Genomic DNA, 21,548 nt, shown 5'->3' with positions numbered 1-21,548 from the left:
AATTGATTTATAATTTCTTCCAGGCTTTTATAGTCATATTTTTCTGCATTTGTTATGCTTGGACATGGCATTGATATTGGATTTAGTGAGGATATTCAGCTTAACACTGTAATTATTTATTTATTTACTCTGCAAAGAAGAGGCAAATCCAAGAAGCAGTGGTTGAGTCACAGGAGGATTTTTGATCCTGTCAGCTGTGGTAAATAAAGCACGAGGATTAATGTTTTTGTTAATGACTGCCGCAAACAATAGAACCGAGGTTTTAGTGTTGCATGATCGCTACAGAACCTTTGAAGATTTCATAATAAACATGAAGTTGAGTTTCATGCCTTTTACAGTCAGCCCTATGACAAAGGTTTCTTGCAAATCTAACTGTTTGTTCATGTCTCCATGGAGACTTGTTCCTACCAGACATGACTTTCACTTTAACGGAAGCGTGGAATCAGTGAAATCTGAAATTGTAGCGTGGAAGTTATCTACTCACTCATCTACAAGGTTGCAACATAGAGGCAAGGTGTAAGAGTAGATTTGATCTTATCTTTCTGCTGTGTTGTCTGTGACATTTTGCAATGTCCTTTACATTACAAAATGTATGTAAAGGACATTACAAATTAGACATGGGATGAGACTGAGGTTTGATTTTAGACTAAGTGAGTCAACAGAGAAAGTATTTTCAAAGAAAATAGAGAAAAGATCCAACAGGGCGACATCAGTTAGAGACCACAGAAATGTTCACTGATAACCAGCTCAGCAATCGTGTCGTCGATTGTGTGTTGCTTGTTTGACATGTTGAGTGAGACCAAGGTTTTCAAGGATATCACACAACTTTTCTGCCCCTCTGTCGTCAAGCTTGTCAACATGGATGTTGAAATCTCCCACAATTATTAAACAGTCATAATCAATGCATATAGCAGATAAAAGATGATTAGAGTCAGTATAGAAATGGTCGACATATTTTGAGGTTTTGTAAAGGGTTAGTTTAAGTAACTTGGTGGCAGGTATTTCATGAATTAGACATGGGATGAGACTGAGGTTTGATTTTAGACTGCTGCATTTAGTATTTCTGTTTTTTGTTTATACTCTTTTAGTGATCCGGACAGGTACTGTCCTACTTGGCACTGCCGGAGAATCAGATGCATTCTAGAGGAAGACAGGTGTAAAGCTACTGCCTGGAGCCTGGCCTCAGACCTCTGAAACGGAGAGTGGAGGTTGCTTTGGGTAATCCCAGCCAGGTGGTTGTGATGAAGTAAAGTCTGCTTTGTGAGCACTAAGAAAAGAAGTGCCCAGCAGGACTTGGTCGTTCATTTTAGTCATCATTTTAAAAACCTCAGGTCTAGGAGAAGACATTTCTTCTGAGGTGTCTGGGGATTCTAATGAAGGGGACTCAGAGGGACCATATGGGATAAGACCCGGGGGACCAGTCACTCTGACTCCTGTTGATATTTTGAGCATTTTATACTTGGATTTATTTTTAAGGAAAATCTGAGGACAAATTTATTTTGTGATTACAGCATCGTATTTGTGAATGCAGTATATTGTTTGTGGTTGCAGCATGATCGGGTTGCATTTGTTTTGCTGATTGAAGGTTTTTGCTTCTATTTTCTGTCTATTGCAGCAATTTTTTGTTTGCAGCATTTTCTGTTGCATTTGTTTGCTTGTTTGTTTTTTAATGTGTTTGCGGCACCTGACAGCTAGCATAAATTTCTCCTGGAATCCCCAGTGATATTACTAAAAAGAAAGCAAGTCATGACAAAGACAGTTTTGAAGACATCCATTTAATGTACAGGATAGAAAAATAAATGAACATAACTTATATCCTTATATATTAATATTTGTATAATGTCAGGTCAGTTTCTGATTTAATTAGATCTTCATTTGCTATACATGGCATACCATGCAAAAAATAAACAAACTACACGATACAACGGGATGATATAATTTGTCCGGCACACACAAAAACAGAAAAACAGAAGCATCCTGATCACTGGACAAGTATTCTGGTGGTATCTATTTTTTGTTAATGATTTCAAATCTGTTAAATAATACAAGAGTATAGATTACAGTTGTCTGCTTATAAAGGATTTTGCTATGAATTTTTTTATAATACAGATGCAACAGACGTTTGTATCACTAATATTACATAAAGTGTGCACATGTACATAGCACAAGTAACATAATATACAAGATTTTTGTTCCTTAAGCTTTTTTTTGTTGCTGATTTCTTTGTGATTGTTGATGTCACTTAAAAAAAACACTCTAAACAATACATGAAAAGAAAAACACATAGATTCATAAGATTATATTAATGAATGAAATCATCACTGTACTGGTAATGTTACAAAGTAAGCATGTTAACTACAACAGTTATTGGAGTTTGTTGTTTTGATCAGATTTGAACTGGAGTTACAGCAGACTGTAAGCTGCCCATCTAAACCCCCAATCCAAAATGTCCCTGTGTGTAACATGGGGAACTTGACAACAGAGTTCAAAATCTAGCAAACTTTGAAATACATCTCAAGTTCAGCACACATGAATTAAAATGGCTGACCTCCCTCATCAGCAGTCATTCAGCTCTGTAGAAGCCTGGTAATGAGCCAGGAATTTGATTCGGTTGTGTTGGACATGCAATGTATCTGAGAGTTGTAGGATGGTGGATCTCAAGAAGTGGACTTGGGCACCCTTTATCTAGTGTGTTGGGTCCCCTCCACCACATGTTTACTGAGAGACTGCTTGTTTTTTTTTGTTTGTTTGGTTGGTTTTTACATTTTAGCTTGTGCTATTGCCCTCCTTTCCTCAACATCTGCTTTGCTAAATTTATCACCACATTAAAGTACTGTGGTGAAAAATTTGTCTGACATACGTCCACTGAAGCCTTTCAACTCTGTTTCATCTCATCGTACCTATTCACTCTGAAATTAGCTGGAAATTTGCAGCTAATTTGTGTTTGTCCATTTCTTTGCATTGTCGAAAATCACAATCTATTGTGCACTAACAATTAGACACATTTTGTTCTAAGCCATGCCATTGTAGCTATGGCTGTATTGCCCTCCTGGATTCAGTCTGTTTGCAGTCTCAGGTAGTCTCCAACTCCTGTGTTGGTCCTCAAGTCCTCAAGAGCTGCTGTCCTCCAGGTTTTAGATACTTTGCTGCTGAAACATACTGAAATCAAATGAATGGCTCTAATTATCGCTCTTCCTGTTGGTTTAAACTGATCACCTTGTCTTGTTAGGATTGCAGGTGTGCCACGTTCCTTTTTCAGATGATGGACTGAACAGTTCTTTTTGACATGCTCAAAGCTTGGAAAATTATACGGAACTGTGCAAAAAAAACAAAAAAAACACAGAAAACTGTCACTGGCTCGCCCAATGTAAAAAGTGTCCTTTCAGTTTTACTATAATAGAAATACTAACACAGGGTCTACAGCAACAGCTGAATGAAAAAATTCAAAAGGCAGCATCTGTGGATTTAGCTGTCCGATACTAGAATCTCTCACACTCAACAGCTTAAATAGTACGAATATCCACAAATATTTTTCAGCATGATGACAATACATTAGGTCAAAGTGAGGGTTGTTGTAGCATGAAAAGACGGCCTGAAGTTTAAAAAGCATGAATGAAGAATGAATTTGGTTTAACTCAGGGTGAATGATGACAAAACTCACAAAGATAAACTCAGTTCTTAAGACCAAGTTCAGTTCTTAAAGTGTGTGTTGTTGTAATGTTTGTGTTAAAAGAAATATGATCCCGTAATCTTGGGAAACATTTCACCAACAGCTGTTTGAAATGGTTCTGAAATTTTTTCCCTATAAATGTATAAAAGATTGGACTGATGCAGAAGTAAATGCACGCCATGTTGCGGGTGACATGAAGAGCGCAACCAAGTTTCTTTTTATCTTCACAGCTCAAACCAGACTCATATTCATAATGCAGGAGTTCTACAATGTTAAAAGGGATCCAGCAGATGAAGAACAACACTACGATCATAAATATCACCCTGACTGCATGGAATTTAGAAGCCGATCGGGACTTTTTGATAGTGATCACAATCCTAGTATAACAAAATACGATAACAACCAGAGGGAGGATCAAGAAGACACAAAGCTGAATATAAAATCCAGCTGTTTTGACCTTCTCTACATTCATACCATCAAGATAAGCAACCTCCTCACAGTGCATTTTGCCCATATGTTTAAAGGCATCATAGAGGATCATGGGCCTAATGCAAGCCAAACCACTGATCACCCACACCACTGCACAGGAAATGATAGCATTGCGTCGACTCCTTATATGTACTACTGGCATAAAATGTACAAAAGCAAGGTAACGGTCAAATGTTAGCAGAGTTAAAAAGAAAACAGAACTGTAAAAACCCAGGTAGTAGACGCTCATGACGATCTTGCACATAGCTGAGCCAAAAATCCAATCAGCTTTCTGCATGTAGATGGCCAGGAAGGGAAGGCTGCTCATTAAGCTCAGGGAGGACGCCACCAGGTTCAGCAGCAAGATGTTGATCACAGTGTACAGCTTCTCAAACCTGGAGGGATGAAGGAAAAGTATTATTTTAGTGTAAGTATAAATTCTCCAACAGTCAGAGCACAAATTGTTATCAGTAGCTTTAATTTTATGCAAGTCTGTGAAAGGTTTTTCAAAAAAGACTTGTGAGAGTGTTAGCCAGAAATTTTTGGTTTTTTTACTTTTAATATTAAACCAGCATATTAAAAGTTATGTACAGTACAGACCAAAAGTTTGGACACACCCTCTAATTGAACTCAGTTAGAAAGTGTGTCCAAACCTTTATAAGCAGACTTTTTCCAAGTCTCAGCTTCGGCCGGATGGATCTTTAGAATGCCCTCATTCATCATTCATCATTCCAACCGAATGAGCAGGAATGGTTCATGAGTCTGTCTTTGTCAAACACTACTCTACAGACTACTCTTTTCTGTAACCACATACCACCGTGCTCTCATCCATATCCACACTCTTTAGCAAGAAATAATTTTGGTAATCAAAAAAAGAAAAGATTGGGCTGATATCATGTCATAAAAACAAAATATTTTTTTTGTTTCTTCTTACACAGCATGTCTAATGCTGGACTGTCCAGCAAACATATTGCTGCAGGATGCTGCTGGCTGAAAACTGACAGTAGCATGTTTTCTTGATGACAACAGACCACTGTAAGTCATAATCTTCAGCCCGTTGTATCCTAATAATATTTGTTCGTTTGCTGCTGATGTTTTTTCCACTATAAGAGTTTTGTAATTTAGAGCCATTTCTGCCACTCAGTCTAATCTGGAAGCAACGCCCTTTCTTCCAATTAGCTTGCGAGCGAAGCCTGATTCAGTCATTGCTAAAATTGCTATTGTGCTTCCACACAGAATCATGTAAGAGGATTTCTTGGTGGCTACAAAAAAATGTGAGGTTGAGGTTTGATCTCATGTGGACTCCAGTGAGACTCCACTCTAAATTTCATCAAAGATTTTTCTCTACAAATATGCAACAAGCAAATAGGATATTTATTTGATCCACATCCAAAAAGTAGAATTATATCTATGCTCAATAGTAATGTTTTGATATTTGCATAATCAAGTCAGAAATAATGAGATAAAAGATTGAAATGTAAAAAAATATATATACCGTACTTACTTTGTTAACAAAACATCCTAAATGACAATATTTACTGCACATGTATTTAGAAAGCCATGCTGCTGTCGCAGTGTTAATAGTGTAGCAAAGCTTCTTTAGACAACCTGTTGCATTTTTCAGTGCAATACTCATCTGTTTGAATCAGAAACTGCACGGCATTTACCTTTGGCATCAGAAAATAAATACTTAAATGTTCACATTTTGCTAAAAATTGTGTTTCAGTTTTACTACTTCAGGTGCAGCAGCATTACTGGAAATTAGCTCATATTTCCTAAGAACCTTGCCTACCCTGAAGGAAGCATGCTCCTCTCTGCACCACAAAAGCTGAAAATACTATGTGGTTCCATTGAAAATAAAAAAATAAAAACTTATTTCAACTGCTTGCAACTGTGATTTGCAAGCAGAATGGCAAACATTCATTTAATTTCTTCTTTTGTAAAACTGCATTTTATATTTTGTCAGGCTGTCTTTATTGGATATTAACATTTATAAAATTTCTTAAATATTAGATGTAGCAAAATAATAATAAAAAAGAGTTTGTAAGGTTTTGCAGTAGTGTCTGACAAACTCATTTCAACATTTATGAAGGCCTCAAGTTCAACTCATTTTAATTTGGTGCTTTACTCACCGGCAGATGATGACCACAACCAGCAGGTTGGTGATAACACTGAAGACAAACATGAAGTAGTAAATGTAAGACAGATTTGCTCCCAGTTTGTTATCATCATCCCTTCTACACGGTTCAATCGGTTCTTCTGGGAAAATACTGGAATCAGAACTGGAGTTTGTTGATGTCATCTTTTGGCAGAATCTGTTAAAAGCAGAATACACAATACACAACAATGTCATGTTGTCAGTTAAAATACAGGTTTTACAATATGTCATGGTAATCTACAAAAAGCAGACCATATCTAAAACACCACTGTATGGAAGAAAATTTTATGTAAAGATAAAATCCAAATCCAGAAAGAGTTTTCTTACCTTGTGTTTGACAGCAGCTTCAGGCAGTGACTCTGAACGTCTCTCTGAGTCTAACGGAGCTCTGGTACTGAAATGAAGGCAGTTGGACTGAAGTGTCTGTTTTGTGTGATGTAAAAGCTATAATGAGATCAAGATAAGGGCATGTACAAACAGCTCAGAAGAGATCAGCTTTCATCAAAAATCCCCTGGGGCATTTAGTGAGGAGGACCAATCCTGCCATTACCATGCATATGTTCAGAAATAAATAGCCTAATAAATGAATTAATACAGCAATAAATAATTTAGCAACATTTTAATTTGCAATTTAATGTAGCAAGTAAAAACACAAAACCTTTACTCAAGATAAGATCAAAAGCTAATTTCTTTCTTTAGCTATTGTAATATATCCCTGGCACATTAAGATGTGAATTTGTTATTTTCTTCACCTTTTTATTGTTTTCATAAGTGTTCCTTCACAAATATATTTACGAAGAATACTTTTTTTTTCTTTGATTTTGTTCATCCCATTAAATCTTAAAAAGACATGTATTCTCTCTCCCAACATATGACCTTGTTATTTTTTTCTCCAATGTATTTCCCTGAGCCCATTTTTATATGTTGCACATTAAAGAAAGATTAGAGTGTGAATCTGGAATAGAAATTTCAGAAGAGGACTGGCAGAGTATATGCTGCTTTCACTGTTCCTCTACCAACTAGAGTGGTGAGAGCATTGTTGAAAAAACATTCTAATATATTTCAAGACTCACTGTATCAAGGCAAGCATAGGGAAGCAAACTCAGAGTGCTGGAAGCAATCTGGCTTGACCGACGCAAACCACCATCAAATTTTCTGGGATTGCCCCAAACTAAACAGTTACTGGGCTTGTTTAGGCAACATGTTAAATAAAGTGTTTAAAACCCAAATTAAATGCAATTTTCAAAATGTATATCTTAGTCAGGTAACAAAGTAGCAAAAAAGGAAGATATTTAACTTTTTCAGGCCAACTTAGCCAGCTAGTAAGAAAGCAATTACAAGAAGGTTGTTGAGCCCAACCCCACCACAAACAGAAGAATGTTTCCACATTATTATGGATCTCTATAAAATGGAAAAGAATCCAAAAACACCTGTGGCATTTAAGCTAATAGAGTACTCTATTTTATGCCGGAGCTCAACTGAGACAGTAGCTTAGTTAAAATTCAGCACATTGGAATCATGAAAATAAATGAAACAAGAACAATTTTGAGAAAATTCATGTTTTTTTTACAAAGAATACTTTTTTATTTTATATACATAATACAACAATGTAAAGGTTATTTTATTAAACATGATGTTGAAAAGCTATTTATAATTTTTTAATAATTACTGTTGTAATCGTTATTTTTACATTTGGTGATGAGCTCTAATGGTTTAATTGGAACTCAACACCCCAATCTTTCACGCTCTCCACAGATTCCCAATCCAATCCAAGTCGAGACTCCAAAATGTTCATATAATTTCCAGGCAGAAGAAACAGGCTGGAAAATAAAAATGAATTCATACCCAGCATGCACCTAGACGTGGCATCAGATAGAGATTTGAGTGCATGCAGGAAAAGATTGTTGTCTCAAGTACACCTCACTGCAGCAAACAGAAAGGAGCGGGACGGACCACTGTCAGTCTCATACCTTATTTGGAAATGGGACCATTGCATTCCAGAAGTGAAGGAGGCGCTATTTCCTGTACTAGGAAATAGCGGCCTCTCATTTTTATTTTCTTTTGAAATCTGTGATATGTCTTCACCTTTAGGAAGGATTTTCACTCTCATCATGTACTTGAACTTCTCTCTTTTATTTACTTCATCACAGCACACAGTTTATAACAAATTCTGTTGCTTTCGGTGCACTTCTAAGTCTGCTCCTTAGTCTCATCTTTTCGGGCCTGATACTGCCTTTAGTGGCGTGGGGGTGGTAACACAACTAATTACATTACTAAATCAGAATACCACAAAGTCTTTATTATTTATTATTAATTTTGGCATTACTTGACATGTAATTTATAAATTCCCTCACAAAAGAACATATCTTTTTATTTTCTTAAGGGTGTAGAGCTAATTAAATGAGATAAACAAGACCTGAAAGTGATTCTGGTTTCACTTGATGGCCACCCTGTTGAAACTGTGGCAAATTTTAAATTCCTTGTGTCATTCCTGGACAGTCAGCTCAACTTTGCTGAAAACACTGTATCTTTAAGAACTGCTAAACTCTATCTTTCAGAAAGATCTAGTGATCTTGCAGTTATCCATCTTGATGTTGGGTAACCCTCTACTTAACCTCTAGGTAGAAGAGCAGGTAAATAGTAATGAGACCACATAATTTCATCCAATAAGGCAAAAAATGTATCCAAACCAATCTAGATGAACAGCAAAAGAGTTTATTCTTTTCCCAGTGAATTTATTTGAGTGTTTTTGTCCAAAACAACACATTATACCTCATTTAGCCAATCCCCATTACCAAAGCCCTTTGTTTATCTATTGCATTAAGACTGAGGTCTGAGATCAAATGAACGTGGGTAGCAGCATAACACAGCACTGCTTCACATATGTACTTGTAAGGTCCATCATCCAACCCCAGGGCTTTAGTTTTGTATTGTATTACCTTTGGAAGGAAAGAGAGGTGAGGACTAGTGAAACCTCTGGTGGTTAGCTCTCCGATTCGCTAAAGTTGTCTCCCACTCCTTGGTCATCGGTCATCCCCAGCAGGAGAGCCATTCCTTCAGCCAGAGCAGACCGAAAAATACAACAATCATTTGTTGTATTTTTCACCCATGTAGGTCACCATCTGTTCACCTGCTGGGTTGATAACTCGTTTTGGTCCGTTCTGTACTGCAATCTACAAAGTAAACACAGGAAGGCTAACTTTACCTGACTTGCTGTTTATCATGTCGCATTTGACTGTAATTTTAGATAATGCCACACTGTCACTGTTGGCTGTTATTTAAAAAAAATAGCCAGTGGTGAGTCCAAGTCACTTTCCACATGAAAAGAAAATTAGAGCACAGTGGGATAGAGCTGAACACAACTTCCTAAAGATCTATTTGTCCCCTCAACATTTCTCTCCAGAAGACAGATTTGTATGAGAAAAACTGACAATGGATCTAACAGGTCATTGTTATGTTAATGAGCTAAAAACAAATGCAGTACTGACAGATTTTAAGGTGCCTAAACCCCAACAGTGGCCAGCGAGTGAAAAATGCTGGGAGAAATATCAGAGACAGGCAGCGCTGGGAGCTCTTTTAAATGTTAAAGGAACTATTGCCAATGCCGCCAGTACTGAATTTGAAACCACGAACCAACACTGAACTGAAGACCGGACCTTAAACAGCTGGTTTAGGGTCTGGTCTGTCTGGTGTGAGACCAGACCAGACACATAGGAGTGGTTTCCTATGTGTCTGTCTTATTTAACAGATAAGCAGCGCTGAGAGCTCATTTAGACGATTACGAAGCTTTTGCTACAGCCACTGGGTAGCGCAGACCATCAGAACACTGGTACTGAATGTGAAATCCCAGACCGACAATGGACAAAGACCAGACCCTAAACAGTTGTTACCGGACTAGACACAGAGCTAAAGAACTACTTTACAGATCACACAGTCCCACCAGAGGTAAGTGTCATTCATTGATTCATTTATGAAGCTGAAGGCAGCAGCAAAACACCAGAGCCTACTACCACCTCTCTCCTCTTCCTCCATTTGGTTCTCCTCATCTTCATCATTTTGTGATTTCTGCATTTCTTTTTTTTCTTTTTGCATTAGAAAAAGACCATGATAAAAGTTAATTTCTTTTGGAATCCCCAGTAAATTACGGAAAACAAAGCAAGTGATTATAAAAAACTGTTTTAAAGATATTTATATAATATCAGGAGCAAAACTAAATGAACAAATTACATTCATACATATTAATAGCTTAGGGCTAACGTTTATGATTTATTTATATCTTCATTTACTATTGAATGTATACCAAAAGAAAAATAATACATTATAGACCATCATGATACAACTTGTTCAGCACACGGCAGACAGAAAAAAAACAATAACAGAATATAACTATAGCTGGATGCCTGTAAATAATTTAGATTTTAATTTCATCATAATACAGATGCGACAGACATTTTTTCTCTTAGCTCTTTTTTGTGAATGTTATGACGTGACTGAACATAGCACCCTAAACAACACATGAAAACAAAATCACCTAGATTCATAAGATTATATTAGTGGATGAAGTCATTACTGTACTGTTAAGGTTACAAAGTAAGCATGTTGACTCGGTTATTGGAAATTAGCCTGGAGTTTGGTGTCTTGATCAGTTTTGAACTAGAATTACAGCAGACTGTAATCTTCCCATCTGAAGACCCAATCCAAAGATGTTCCTGTGTGTAACAGGGGGAACATGACAACAGAGGGACCCATGACTGTTGCTTGTTTAAATTCTTTTGCATTGAATCACAGATTCTCAGTAACACCCATGCAGCTCAGTCAAGTTTCCTCTGCCTGTAAACTCATCCCAGTAATTACGCAGCTTTGCTTTTGCTTTTCTTTTCTTCCAGTGCACAGAGCCCCAAGTCCATAACCAAGATCAAACAAACTTTGAAATACATCCCTGGTCCAGCACAGTTGAATCAAATGTCTAAACTCCCTCATCAGCAGTCATTTTTTCTTGTAACCAGGTTGTTATGTATTGCAATTTTTTTTGCCCAGGTCCCTCTTGAAAATGAGATCTAGATCTCAACGGGGTTTAAATAAAGGAAAATGAAAAATGAACTGAAAGAAAGTGCTAAATATCAGTAATAGATAAATAAGATTTAAAAAAAAAGCATAACAATGCAGTTGGACAAATAAGATAAACACCAATAAAAAAATGAGTGAGATCAGGTCTCAGTTGGGTTGGAGGCTAATGATTAAAAATACATTTTTAGATGGGTTTTAAAAAATGGATAGTGAGGGAGCCTGTCGGATGTTTAACGGTAGAGCATTCCCAAGCTTTGGGGCAGAAACAGAGAAGGCCCTTTCTCCTCTAAGCTTCTGCTTACAGGTGGGAATGACCAGGAGCAGCTGGTCAGTAGACCTGAGTGGCCGAGAGACAGTATAGCAGTAGAGAAGCTCTGTTAAATAAGGTGGAGCAAAAAGAACACAAAGGTTGTGAGTGTGAAATAAAATTAAAATAGAAAGATACCAGTACTCCATTTTGGCCACTTTAACTTTGTCCTGGTAATTGTGTATGTTCAGGGTTACTGCCCTCTGAAAGGTGAACACCAGTCCGTTTGCTTCCTCTATCACAGGGGTCTGAAAACACCCGTGATAGTCCCCAAGTCCTCAAGAGCTCCTGTCCTTCAGGTTTTAATGCTGCTCACACACATCAGAATCAAATGAATGGATCGTCACCAGGCCTTTGTCAAATGTAATCCTAAAGAAGTAATTATTCAATTGAGTTGTGCATGAGCAGGAATGCATCTAAAACTTATAAGACAGTTCCTTTCTAGACCTGTAAATAAATAATGGGTCTCTGCAGCTTATTTACAGGTACAATGAGTCTCTTTTCCTGCTGCTATGATTAATTCTCAATCAGATTAATTCTTAAAGTGTCCTTTCAGCATAATTAGAAATTAGAAATACTAACTCAAGGTCTACTGAAACAGCCGGATGAAACGATTCTAAAGGCACCATCTTTGGGTATAGCTGTATGATATAAGCACTCACACTCATGAGTTTAAGTAGTACTAATATCCTCAAATATTTTTCAGTATGATGACAATACATTAGGTCAAAGTGAGGGTTGTTGTTGTAGCATGAAAAGACAGCCTGACGTTTAACAAGCATGAATGTGGTCGCCAGGTACTGCATTTGGTTTAACTCAGGGTGAATGATGACAAACTCACAGAGATAAACTCAGTTCTTAAGACTAAGTTCTTGTTGTTGTGGTGCTTGCGTTGACAGAAATATGATCTTGTAATCTTGGGAAACATTTCACCAGCAGCTGTTTGAAATGGTTCTGGAATTTTTTTCCTACAAATGTATAAAAGATTGGACTGACGCAGAAGTAAATGTACGCCATGTTGCGGGTGACATGAAGAGCGTAACCAAGTTTCTTTTTATCTTCACAGCCCAAAGCAGACACATATTCATAATGCAGGAGTTCTACAATGTTAAAAGGGATCCAGCAGATGAAGAACAACACTACAATCATAAATATCACCCTAACTGCATGAAATTTAGTACCTGATTGGGATTTTTTAATGGTGACCACAATCCTAGCATAACAAAATATGATAACAACCAGAGGGAGGATCAAGAAGACAAAAAGCTGAATATAAAATCCAGATTTTTTGAGCTTCTCTCCATTCATATGACCAGTATGAGCAAACTCCTCACAGTGCTTAGTGCCATTATGATCAAAGGCACCATGGAGAGTCATTGGCTGGACACAAGCCAAACCACTGATCACCCACACCACTGCACAGGAAATGATAGCATTGCGTCGACTCCTTATATGTACTACTGGCATAAAATGTACGAAAGTAAGGTAACGGTCAAATGTTAGCAGAGTTAAAAAGAAAACAGAACTGTAAAAACCCAGGTAGTAGACGCTCATGACGATCTTGCACATAGCTGAGCCAAAAATCCATTCAGCTTTCTGCATGTAGACGGCCAGGAAGGGAAGGCTGCTCATAAAGATCAAGGAGGACGCCACCAGGTTCAGCAGCAAGATGTTGATCACAGTGTACAGCTTCTCAAACCTGGAGGGAAGATGGAAAAGTATTATTTTGGTGTAAGCATAAATTCTCCAACAGTCAGAGCACAAATATCAGTGGGTTTAATTTTGCACAAGTCTGAAGTACATTTCACAGAAGGTCTGTATGAATGTTGGCCATAAATTTAAAGTAAGTTTTGGATTGTTTGGGACTCAGAATTTTGGTTATGATGAATAAATAAAAGTTTTTCTTTATCTCATTTTGTCAAATGTTTTGAGACAAATTATGGTAATTTTCACCCACTGATACAACAATAGCACAAACTTCCTGAAATTAAATTGTTCCAAACCCCAGGAAAATTGAAACTGCAAGCAGCACTGGGTGGCCCTTGCAACTCAGAGCCACTCCAGCCACGTGGTGACTGTCAGAGCTCCATACCTGAAAGACTCTCAGAACAGGAGAAATAAGATTCTCCAGTCTGATGAGACAAAGATTTAACTTTTTGAAAAGTTGCTCCAGAGCATCTTGACCAAAGACTGGAGTCAGTTCCATTTAACAGTCAGACAACAACACAAAGCATATGGCCAAAAATGAAAAGTTTTTCAGAACCACTGAATTTGAATGAACATCTTTGGAGAGATCTGAAAATGGCTGACTGATGTCTCCATCCAGTCTGATGGAGCTGAAGAAGAACTGCAGAGAAGAATGGGCCAAACTGCCGAAAGACGGGAGAGGAAAGCTGAAGGCATCATGTTCAAAAGGCTACAGGCAGGAATTGCTTTTGAAGGCGGGTCAACAAAGTATTAAGCCAAGGCTTATACTTATGTAAATGTGATGTCTTGGTTTTCTATTTTTAATACAGTTGCAAAACACTCCAAAAAATTCTAATGGGTATTTATGTGTAGACTTCTGTGATTAATTACAATTAATCACAGCACCAGATGTTAAAAGGGATCCAGCAGATGATCCAGATTTCAATTGCATTATTTCAATGTAATACGATTTGTTACATCGTATTACATTGATACGATGTAATACGTACATCGTATCAATGTACGATGTATTAATTACAATTAATGCATTGTATTTCAATGTAAGCTTGAAATATAAATATGCATGCCAATTGTGGTTTTTGCAGGAATGTGGTTCCATACAAAATGAATGCTTATTTCTATTGAAAGCAAGAAATACACCCAAAAAGGAAGATCTAGCATTCATTTAATTGAATTCTTTTCCTTCTGAGGTTTTTACAGCAGTGTCTGGCAAATTTATGAAGGCCTCAAGTTCAACTGATTTTAATTTGGTGGTTTACTCACCAGTAGATGATGACCACAACCAGCAGGTTGGTGATAACACTGAAGACAAACATGAAGTAGTAAATGTAAGACAGATTTGCTCGCACTTTGTTATCATCATCCCTTCTACACAGTTCAACAGGCACTCCTGTGAAATTCCTGGAATCAGAACTGGAGTTTATTGATGTCATCTTTTTGCAGAATCTGTTAAAAGCAGAATACACAATACACAACAATACCATGTTGTCAGTTAAAACACAGATTTTACAATATTTTATGGTAATCTACAAAAAGCAGACCATATCTAAAACACCACTGTATGGAAGAAAATTTTATGTAAAGATAAAATCCAAATCCAGAAAGAGTTTTCTTACCTTGTGTTTGACAGCAGCTTCAGGCAGTGACTCTGAAAGTCTCTCTGAGTCTAACGGAGCTCTGGTACTGAAATGAAGGCAGTTGGACTGAAGCGTGTGTGAGCTGGTCTGAGTCTGTTTTGTGTGAAAAGAAAACTGTTATGACATAACCATAAGGAAACATGGAAACAGCTTCAGAGAGATCAGCTTTCATAAAAACAATTGTCTGGGGTATTTCTGTACAGAGCACCAATCCTGTCATCATCAAAGATAGATACAGAAATAAACAGCCTAATAAACGAATTACTCCAGCAATAAATAATTTAGCAAACATCTTAATTTGTCATTAAAAAGTTAAAATGCAGCAAAATAAAACTAGTATCTCTGGCACATTATTCTTGTTTTGTTTTTCTAGAGTCACTCTAGTTTTCTTTTAAGTTTTGACATATGTGAATTTATTATTATTTTTTGCCCTTTTGTTTTCAAATGTATTCCTCCACAAAAAATATTTACAAAGACATGTACATAACACATATATATATATATATATATATATATTAGAGTTTAGCTGCCCCATTAAATCTTAAGCTTTGATGTATTTTCTCTTCTAACATGTGACCTTATTTTTTTCTTAAATGGATTTGTCTGAGAGAGATGGGTACCAGCAACCCTCCTAGGGTTGCAACCCCACTAGGGACAAGGGTGTCAGAAAATGGATGGATGGACTGATTTTCCCTAGTCCATTTTTTATGCCGTCTTTCTTTTTATGTTCCTTGACCGCAATTTATGTCTGATTTTTTGGACCAGTTATTGACTATCACATCTCCTGGGATTGCCAGATGCATGGACACAGGCTCTGAATTGCAGCTGATAGCAAAAGATTTTCCTTTTCCAGCAGCCTTTATGCAGCAATAGCTTAATGTCTTGAATGAAGTAGGTGGAGCTCCACTTGGCTTGCCTGGTGGACTTGTCTTGAAGCTGCTAAGTAATAAATTGTGACGTAACAATCTAGACTTGCAGGGGTGTCAAGACAGTCCTCAAGGGCCGCTGTCCTGCAGTTTTTAGATGTGCCACAGGTACAAAATACTGGAATGAAATGGCTTAAGTGGCTTAAGTTCTTGTGTAGATAAGTTATCCAGAGCCTTGCTAAGGACCTAATTATTCTATTCAAGTGCAGCACCTCAAGGCAGTGGGCCTCCAGGACTGGAGTTTGACACTTGTGATCTAGAGGCTTGTGAAACAGGTTCTTTTTCAAACACCAGCAGAACATTTACATATTCCAAAAAAAGGCAGGGTGCATTTTTTTTTTCTTTTTTTACTTTTGGACTAGAAGTACTAGACTAGAAGACAAAAGATTAGACAAAAAGACGAGAAGTTTCTAGAAGTAGGAGATACTAAAACAAAAAAAAGCAAAAAGTGAATTTGGCACAATAGTGAACATTTGATGGAAACACACTAACTTTTAAGAAACACGTTTTTCAATAAAATGTTTAAACCAAAATGTGCCAGTAGTTTGAATAATTTGGGGTCTAACAATAGATGTGGTATCAGAGATTTGAGTGTGTGCATGAAAAGATTGTCTATGCATGAAGCTGAAGAGCAAATATGTATCTCCATGTTCCAGGCAATATCTGTTGATTCAGACTGTTAGGCTTTGAGTTTCCTAGAATGATTTGATTTTGATGTTGAAAACATGATGGCTCCTGTCATGCAAAATGGTGCCCACAGCTACAAAGTAACTGTCACAAACAACAATCTACTTTCAAAAAATGGACTATACAGAGTCATAGTTTAGGCAGCAGTTGACATAAGTTTGAATAAAGGACCCACGTACAATAATCTAATTGTGCCCAGACAACTTTCAGCAGGCTGATAGCAGGTTTCCAGTTCAGAAATGCCACATTTACCCATCAAAACTATTGAAAACAAATGCCTGGTATCTGACATAATATTGTGGAGGAAAGAGCTGAAGGACGTTGTGTGCAAAGACTTTTTATAATCATTGCAGCACGAAAAATTATAATTAACTTCCGCGTTCAGAACTTTTGCATGAATTTTGTGTTAATGTTTCCTTCTATATATGTCCACTAAGTATTTTTGAGAGAGTACTGCACCAGATTAAATTTATTACACTAAATGGTGGACTCAGAGGACGTAAGGCTCTGCACAGACAACCCATTCAGTCATGGTCTTTGGTAGAACTTCTCTTATGCACCCCCAAAGCCATCACAGGCCAGCTGGAGCAGGAGTGCCATTCCTTCAGCGAGAGCAGACCGGAAAATTGGCAAAAAGACTGAGACTCATTCCACCAACTGTGCAGGACCCACAGACTCAACAGACCAAGCTTACCCAAGGAGCCAGCATGCCTGGTAGATGCACTAAATTCTACCAATTTCTAAACAAAGACAGGCTGAACCCACTCCCCCATTCAATCACCTGACCCACCCCTGTTCCCTAACTTCCCCGTCTGCCCTCACCAGTTTTCCACCTGCTGCTGGTCTGAGAACCATGACAGAAGATTTCTGGCATTTGAAATCAATTCTGTACTTTATTTTCCATTGCAGTTTATGCTAATATTTTACGCCTTCCGAAGTGTGAAGTATTGCAGCACAAAAATCAATAACATTTATTTTTACTGGGATTGTAATGAGGATTTTTTTATTTTTTTTTTGTATTTTATCACTGTGCCATGCAATCACTATGCCCAGCCAGAGGAGGAAATATATGTCCCTAAAGAAAACATGTTTCAGTGTAAGATGCATATACGTATATGTCTTCTTTCCACTGAAAAACTGTTTTCTATGGGACATCTTGTTAGAAAATGCAACCTTTTATACAACCTTTTACTGCAAACACTGGGAACGTGTTTGCAGTGCACTCTCAGAAAAGGGTGCTGAGATTTTTGCTTTGATTGCTGGGAAGATTCTGTCTTTGCATCTGCTTTCAGTTCCCGTCTACATCCATTTAATTGCAAAGGTAAGCAATCACTAGATGAAAGGTTAAGTTAGGGGCTTTAGGGCAAGACAGAGAACATTATTGTATTCATTTATGCATTCCTTCATTCTTCACACTGGAATAAGTCTATCACTGTCTCCCTGATCTCCACTACCCACAGAGGTCCAGCAGCATCTTTAACATCCTTTTGAGTAATAGTAACCTGGACATTGTTGTGCTCTATGGGTCAAGTTTTTCACTGTTAAATTCAACACCCAAAGATTCCGTCCCTACAGTCTCAACACAGCCCGTTCTTCAGGCCCCACTTCACCACAATGTTCCTGGCATCAGACTTTCTGATCCCACCACGGTGTAGGTACAGCGTTGTGGAAAAAGTGTTTCCCCCCTTAAAAATTTCTTAGATTTGTGCATTTTTTCAACAGGTCATGGGATTACCACATCGTGTTCTGTACCACTAAGTCAGGGGAACGCAAGTCCTGAGCTCCAGAGCTACCATCCTGCAACTTTCAGATGCTTCCCTGCTCCAACACACCTCAATCAAATGAATGACAGGTCTGTTCAGAGCTGATCCTGGTATGTCGGAGTAAGGATGAGTCTAACAGTTGCAGGATTGTAGCTCTCGAGAATTGGACTTGAGCACCCTTGCACCAAGTCCATTTATAGTCAATTTGTGGGCACTGACAGCTTTCCCACCATTGCTACTTCTCATTTCCCCTGACTATGAGAACACGCAAACCTAATAACACTTCCAGTCTTGTCCATACTCTAATTGCTTGTTGAAATCATGAATGTTGTAAGTTAATGGATGACAAATGCTTCCTGCAGTCCCCAGTGTTGTAAACAAAACGGTACTGAACAAGTGGAAAATAAACTGAATTTGAGAGAACGAGCGCAAGAGAGAAAGACAGAGAGGGAGAAAAGTTTCTTCATCCAAAGATGGAAATTCACATAATACTCCACAAAGACCTTCCAGAAGTACGGTAATTCAAACTACTAACTAGGAAATGGTCTCTAAACAAAACTAGTATTTGTGAAGTATATGCATCATCAGGCACTTTGACTGCATCAACAGTTAAAGCAGTTTCAGGTACATTAAAAGTCCAACAATCGACGGCTAGACTCATTCTAAACATCAATAACTGACAATAACTAGTTTTAGCTAAGACATTCATGGAGGAAAGACTCGTAACAGATTCTGATATTAGTTCTAAAGCACCTACAACCAATCAGATGGACTTTTACACCTGAAGAACAGATAAAACATCCAATTGTAAATGTTGTATTCTGCTTGTGTTTGCTCTGTTTTATGACATGCCATCTAGTCATTCTAAAGACATAGAGCAGCTGTTTGCATCAAACATTGATGAGGGTTTACTCCATAATGGGCATAATCCCCTAAGTGAATTTCTCAGCAGTGTTGTGAATTTCTCCCCATTACCAGCAGTCCCACCAGAGCTCAACCGTTTGGAGTTTTGGTTCATCCTTGTGGAGTCAGAAGTCTCACAAACATACAGCATACACACACAGAACATTCTCTGACTAAAATTGGGCAGACATCACTTAGCAACATTACTGGGTCATTTGGGAAGTTAATGAGCATAATGGTTGTAAGATCTTGTTTTCCTAACATCGCACAGAACACTTGGAAAAACAGAAACAGGAAATTTCTGCCCAACACTTCATCATCTTTAAGCATGAAAAAAATCATAGTATCCATTAAAGCAATAAAAATGTTGCTGGGGGGCGTGCTCCGGTGGCGTAGAGGTTAGTGCGCCCCACTTTTGGAGGCCTTCAGTCCTCGACGCGGCCGTCGCGGGTTCGATTCCCGGACCCGACGACATTTGCCGCATGTCTTCCTCCCTCTCCTTCCCCCCTTCCTGTCAGCCTACTATGATAAAAAGGGACACTAGAGCCCACAAAAAGGACCCCCTGGTGGGGAAAAAAATAAATAAATATATGTTGCTGGCAATGAAACAAAAAACCCCACTCATAGTATTGTGTGATTGAATTCAACAATATTCACTTAACAATATCCATGAAAACAAGGTGATACTGTCAACGCTACTACACCTAATGACTTAACATCCAGCATCATTCAAACTGAGATCTTTCAGAGTGCAGATGGTGCTCCTCAAGGCCTTTTTTAAACTTAGAGTACAGTTTAAAAAAGCTTATCTACAGCCAACAGGAATTGGTAAGTTAAGCATACTGGGCAGGCCCACTCAAGGGTGACCCCACATGATGCATGAACCTGTCGCTGAACTTTACTGTTTCCTTTGACCTCAAAAATGTGCAAATTGGAAGTACAAAAATAAATTTGCTCAATGGAAACGTCCCAATTTTGAAAAAACTTGTTTTGTTTCAATAAAACGTTTTTGAGCTAGGATGAGTTGTTTTTTTGTTGTTGTTTTTTTCCTTTCCTGCCACTTTGAAGTCAATGTATTTTCTACCATCAGATGAGTCACATGATCAAAAACCAGACGCTGCTACTGACAAAAAAGACGAAGACGACAGAAAGTGGTGCGAAGAGGATGCAGGTCCAGGTCTTTTGACTTCTTCATGTGCAATTTTAATTGCATTTCTTATTTACTGGAAACACTAGTTATTAGCAGAATATTGAGCATATTTTCATACATTTGTAATAGAAATGCAGTTACTCACAAACTGCTGCCTCCTACATGCACAAAGTTGCATTATCATAGATACTTCCTTACAGCAGCTTCTAGACTCTATAACCACATAATTATGTTATTAATAGTTTTATTGCTAACTATAAAGTCACAAAAATGGTAAACACAAGGTAATTAAGATAAGATATGACGAGAAATGTTTGCACTTCAGTTAAATCCTAATAAAGAAATCGGTCATCGGATCTTAAAGTAAACGATGCAATGTTGGTCACATTTAAAAGAAAAATAACTTTGATAAGAAATCTTACCTAAAATGGACATGGAATAATGACATTGCTGTGCTTATCTTATGGTATCAAATTGTGTTAAGTGTCCTTGTGTTTACCTAAATCCTGCCGTTTTGCTTAGTAATGTCCGAAGCTCGGTGCAGTGTTTTGGTTTGCTGGTTGTGGCTGGTTGTTTTTTCTTTATTTTTTTCTAATGCAGGATTATCAAACTCTGAGACTGTCTGGTGCTGTTGGTCATTTATTTTAACTGTCAAGTTACAAGTTCACATTGAGAGAGGTGTGTGAGAAGTAAACACACACGCCACAAGTGACTCTTTGTTCACAGACTTACATGCACTTATATCAGTCTCACTGCATGCTCAACATAAACCTCGCAACTCTAACCTGCCTTGATAATTGATGAGTATGTTGGTGTGTGTGTCCCAAAACACACCCTTCATAAAGGGATCAGACCAAAGCCGGTGAAGAACCTGCTCTGCAAGAACTTCTTCCACATAAAACATTTTGAATGAAAGCTGCCGCACCGAGTTCAGAGCCTCAATTATAAACCGAGCTTAAACTTTTTGTGCTGCCCAACCCTAACGCCCTAATCCTGATGTACACAAACAACATATTTAAAATAAATACCACACAATGCTTAATCCCGGCCAGGAAAAAGCCTGGCAGCCTGTCATGCTTATGAGACACAGGGGGGACTCTGAAAT

General features: G+C 37.9%; 2 protein-coding genes across 6 annotated transcripts; both read right to left on the bottom strand.

Moving 5' to 3' along the window:
• Nucleotides 1–1,707: 1,707 nt before the first annotated feature.
• On the bottom strand, nucleotides 1,708–6,959 carry LOC122824360 (C-C chemokine receptor type 3-like). Of its 3 annotated transcripts, none has more exons than XR_006369485.1 (3): nucleotides 6,271–6,601; nucleotides 3,217–4,533; nucleotides 1,708–3,146 (listed from the first exon to the last, which is right to left on the bottom strand). XR_006369485.1 is itself a non-coding variant. In XM_044104870.1 (3 exons), the coding sequence occupies exons 2-3, from the start codon at nucleotides 6,438–6,440 to the stop codon at nucleotides 3,672–3,674; spliced, it is 1,032 nt and encodes a 343-aa protein (XP_043960805.1). In that variant the 5' UTR covers nucleotides 6,441–6,453; nucleotides 6,624–6,959; the 3' UTR covers nucleotides 1,710–3,671. The 3 variants fall into 3 exon arrangements, 2 of the variants coding, with proteins under 2 accessions (XP_043960805.1, XP_043960804.1); XM_044104870.1 differs by adding an exon at nucleotides 6,624–6,959 and having other exon boundaries at nucleotides 1,710–4,533; nucleotides 6,271–6,453; XM_044104869.1 differs by having other exon boundaries at nucleotides 1,710–4,533.
• Nucleotides 6,960–9,135: 2,176 nt separating this feature from the next.
• Nucleotides 9,136–14,813, bottom strand: LOC122824364 (C-C chemokine receptor type 1-like). Of its 3 annotated transcripts, none has more exons than XM_044104874.1 (3): nucleotides 14,641–14,813; nucleotides 13,197–13,369; nucleotides 9,136–9,469 (listed from the first exon to the last, which is right to left on the bottom strand). In XM_044104874.1, the coding sequence occupies exons 1-3, from the start codon at nucleotides 14,808–14,810 to the stop codon at nucleotides 9,423–9,425; spliced, it is 390 nt and encodes a 129-aa protein (XP_043960809.1). In that variant the 5' UTR covers nucleotides 14,811–14,813; the 3' UTR covers nucleotides 9,136–9,422. The 3 variants fall into 3 exon arrangements, with proteins under 3 accessions (XP_043960809.1, XP_043960811.1, XP_043960808.1); XM_044104876.1 differs by having other exon boundaries at nucleotides 13,206–13,369; XM_044104873.1 differs by lacking the exon at nucleotides 9,136–9,469 and having other exon boundaries at nucleotides 9,843–13,369.
• Nucleotides 14,814–21,548: the final 6,735 nt, after the last annotated feature.

The sequence above is a fragment of the Gambusia affinis genome, linkage group LG21 (genome assembly GCF_019740435.1).
Source record: "Gambusia affinis linkage group LG21, SWU_Gaff_1.0, whole genome shotgun sequence".
NCBI classification, from domain to species: domain Eukaryota; kingdom Metazoa; phylum Chordata; class Actinopteri; order Cyprinodontiformes; family Poeciliidae; genus Gambusia; species Gambusia affinis.
The sequence above is the reverse complement of the archived record's forward strand: the minus strand, read 5'-3'. Positions and strand labels throughout refer to the sequence as shown.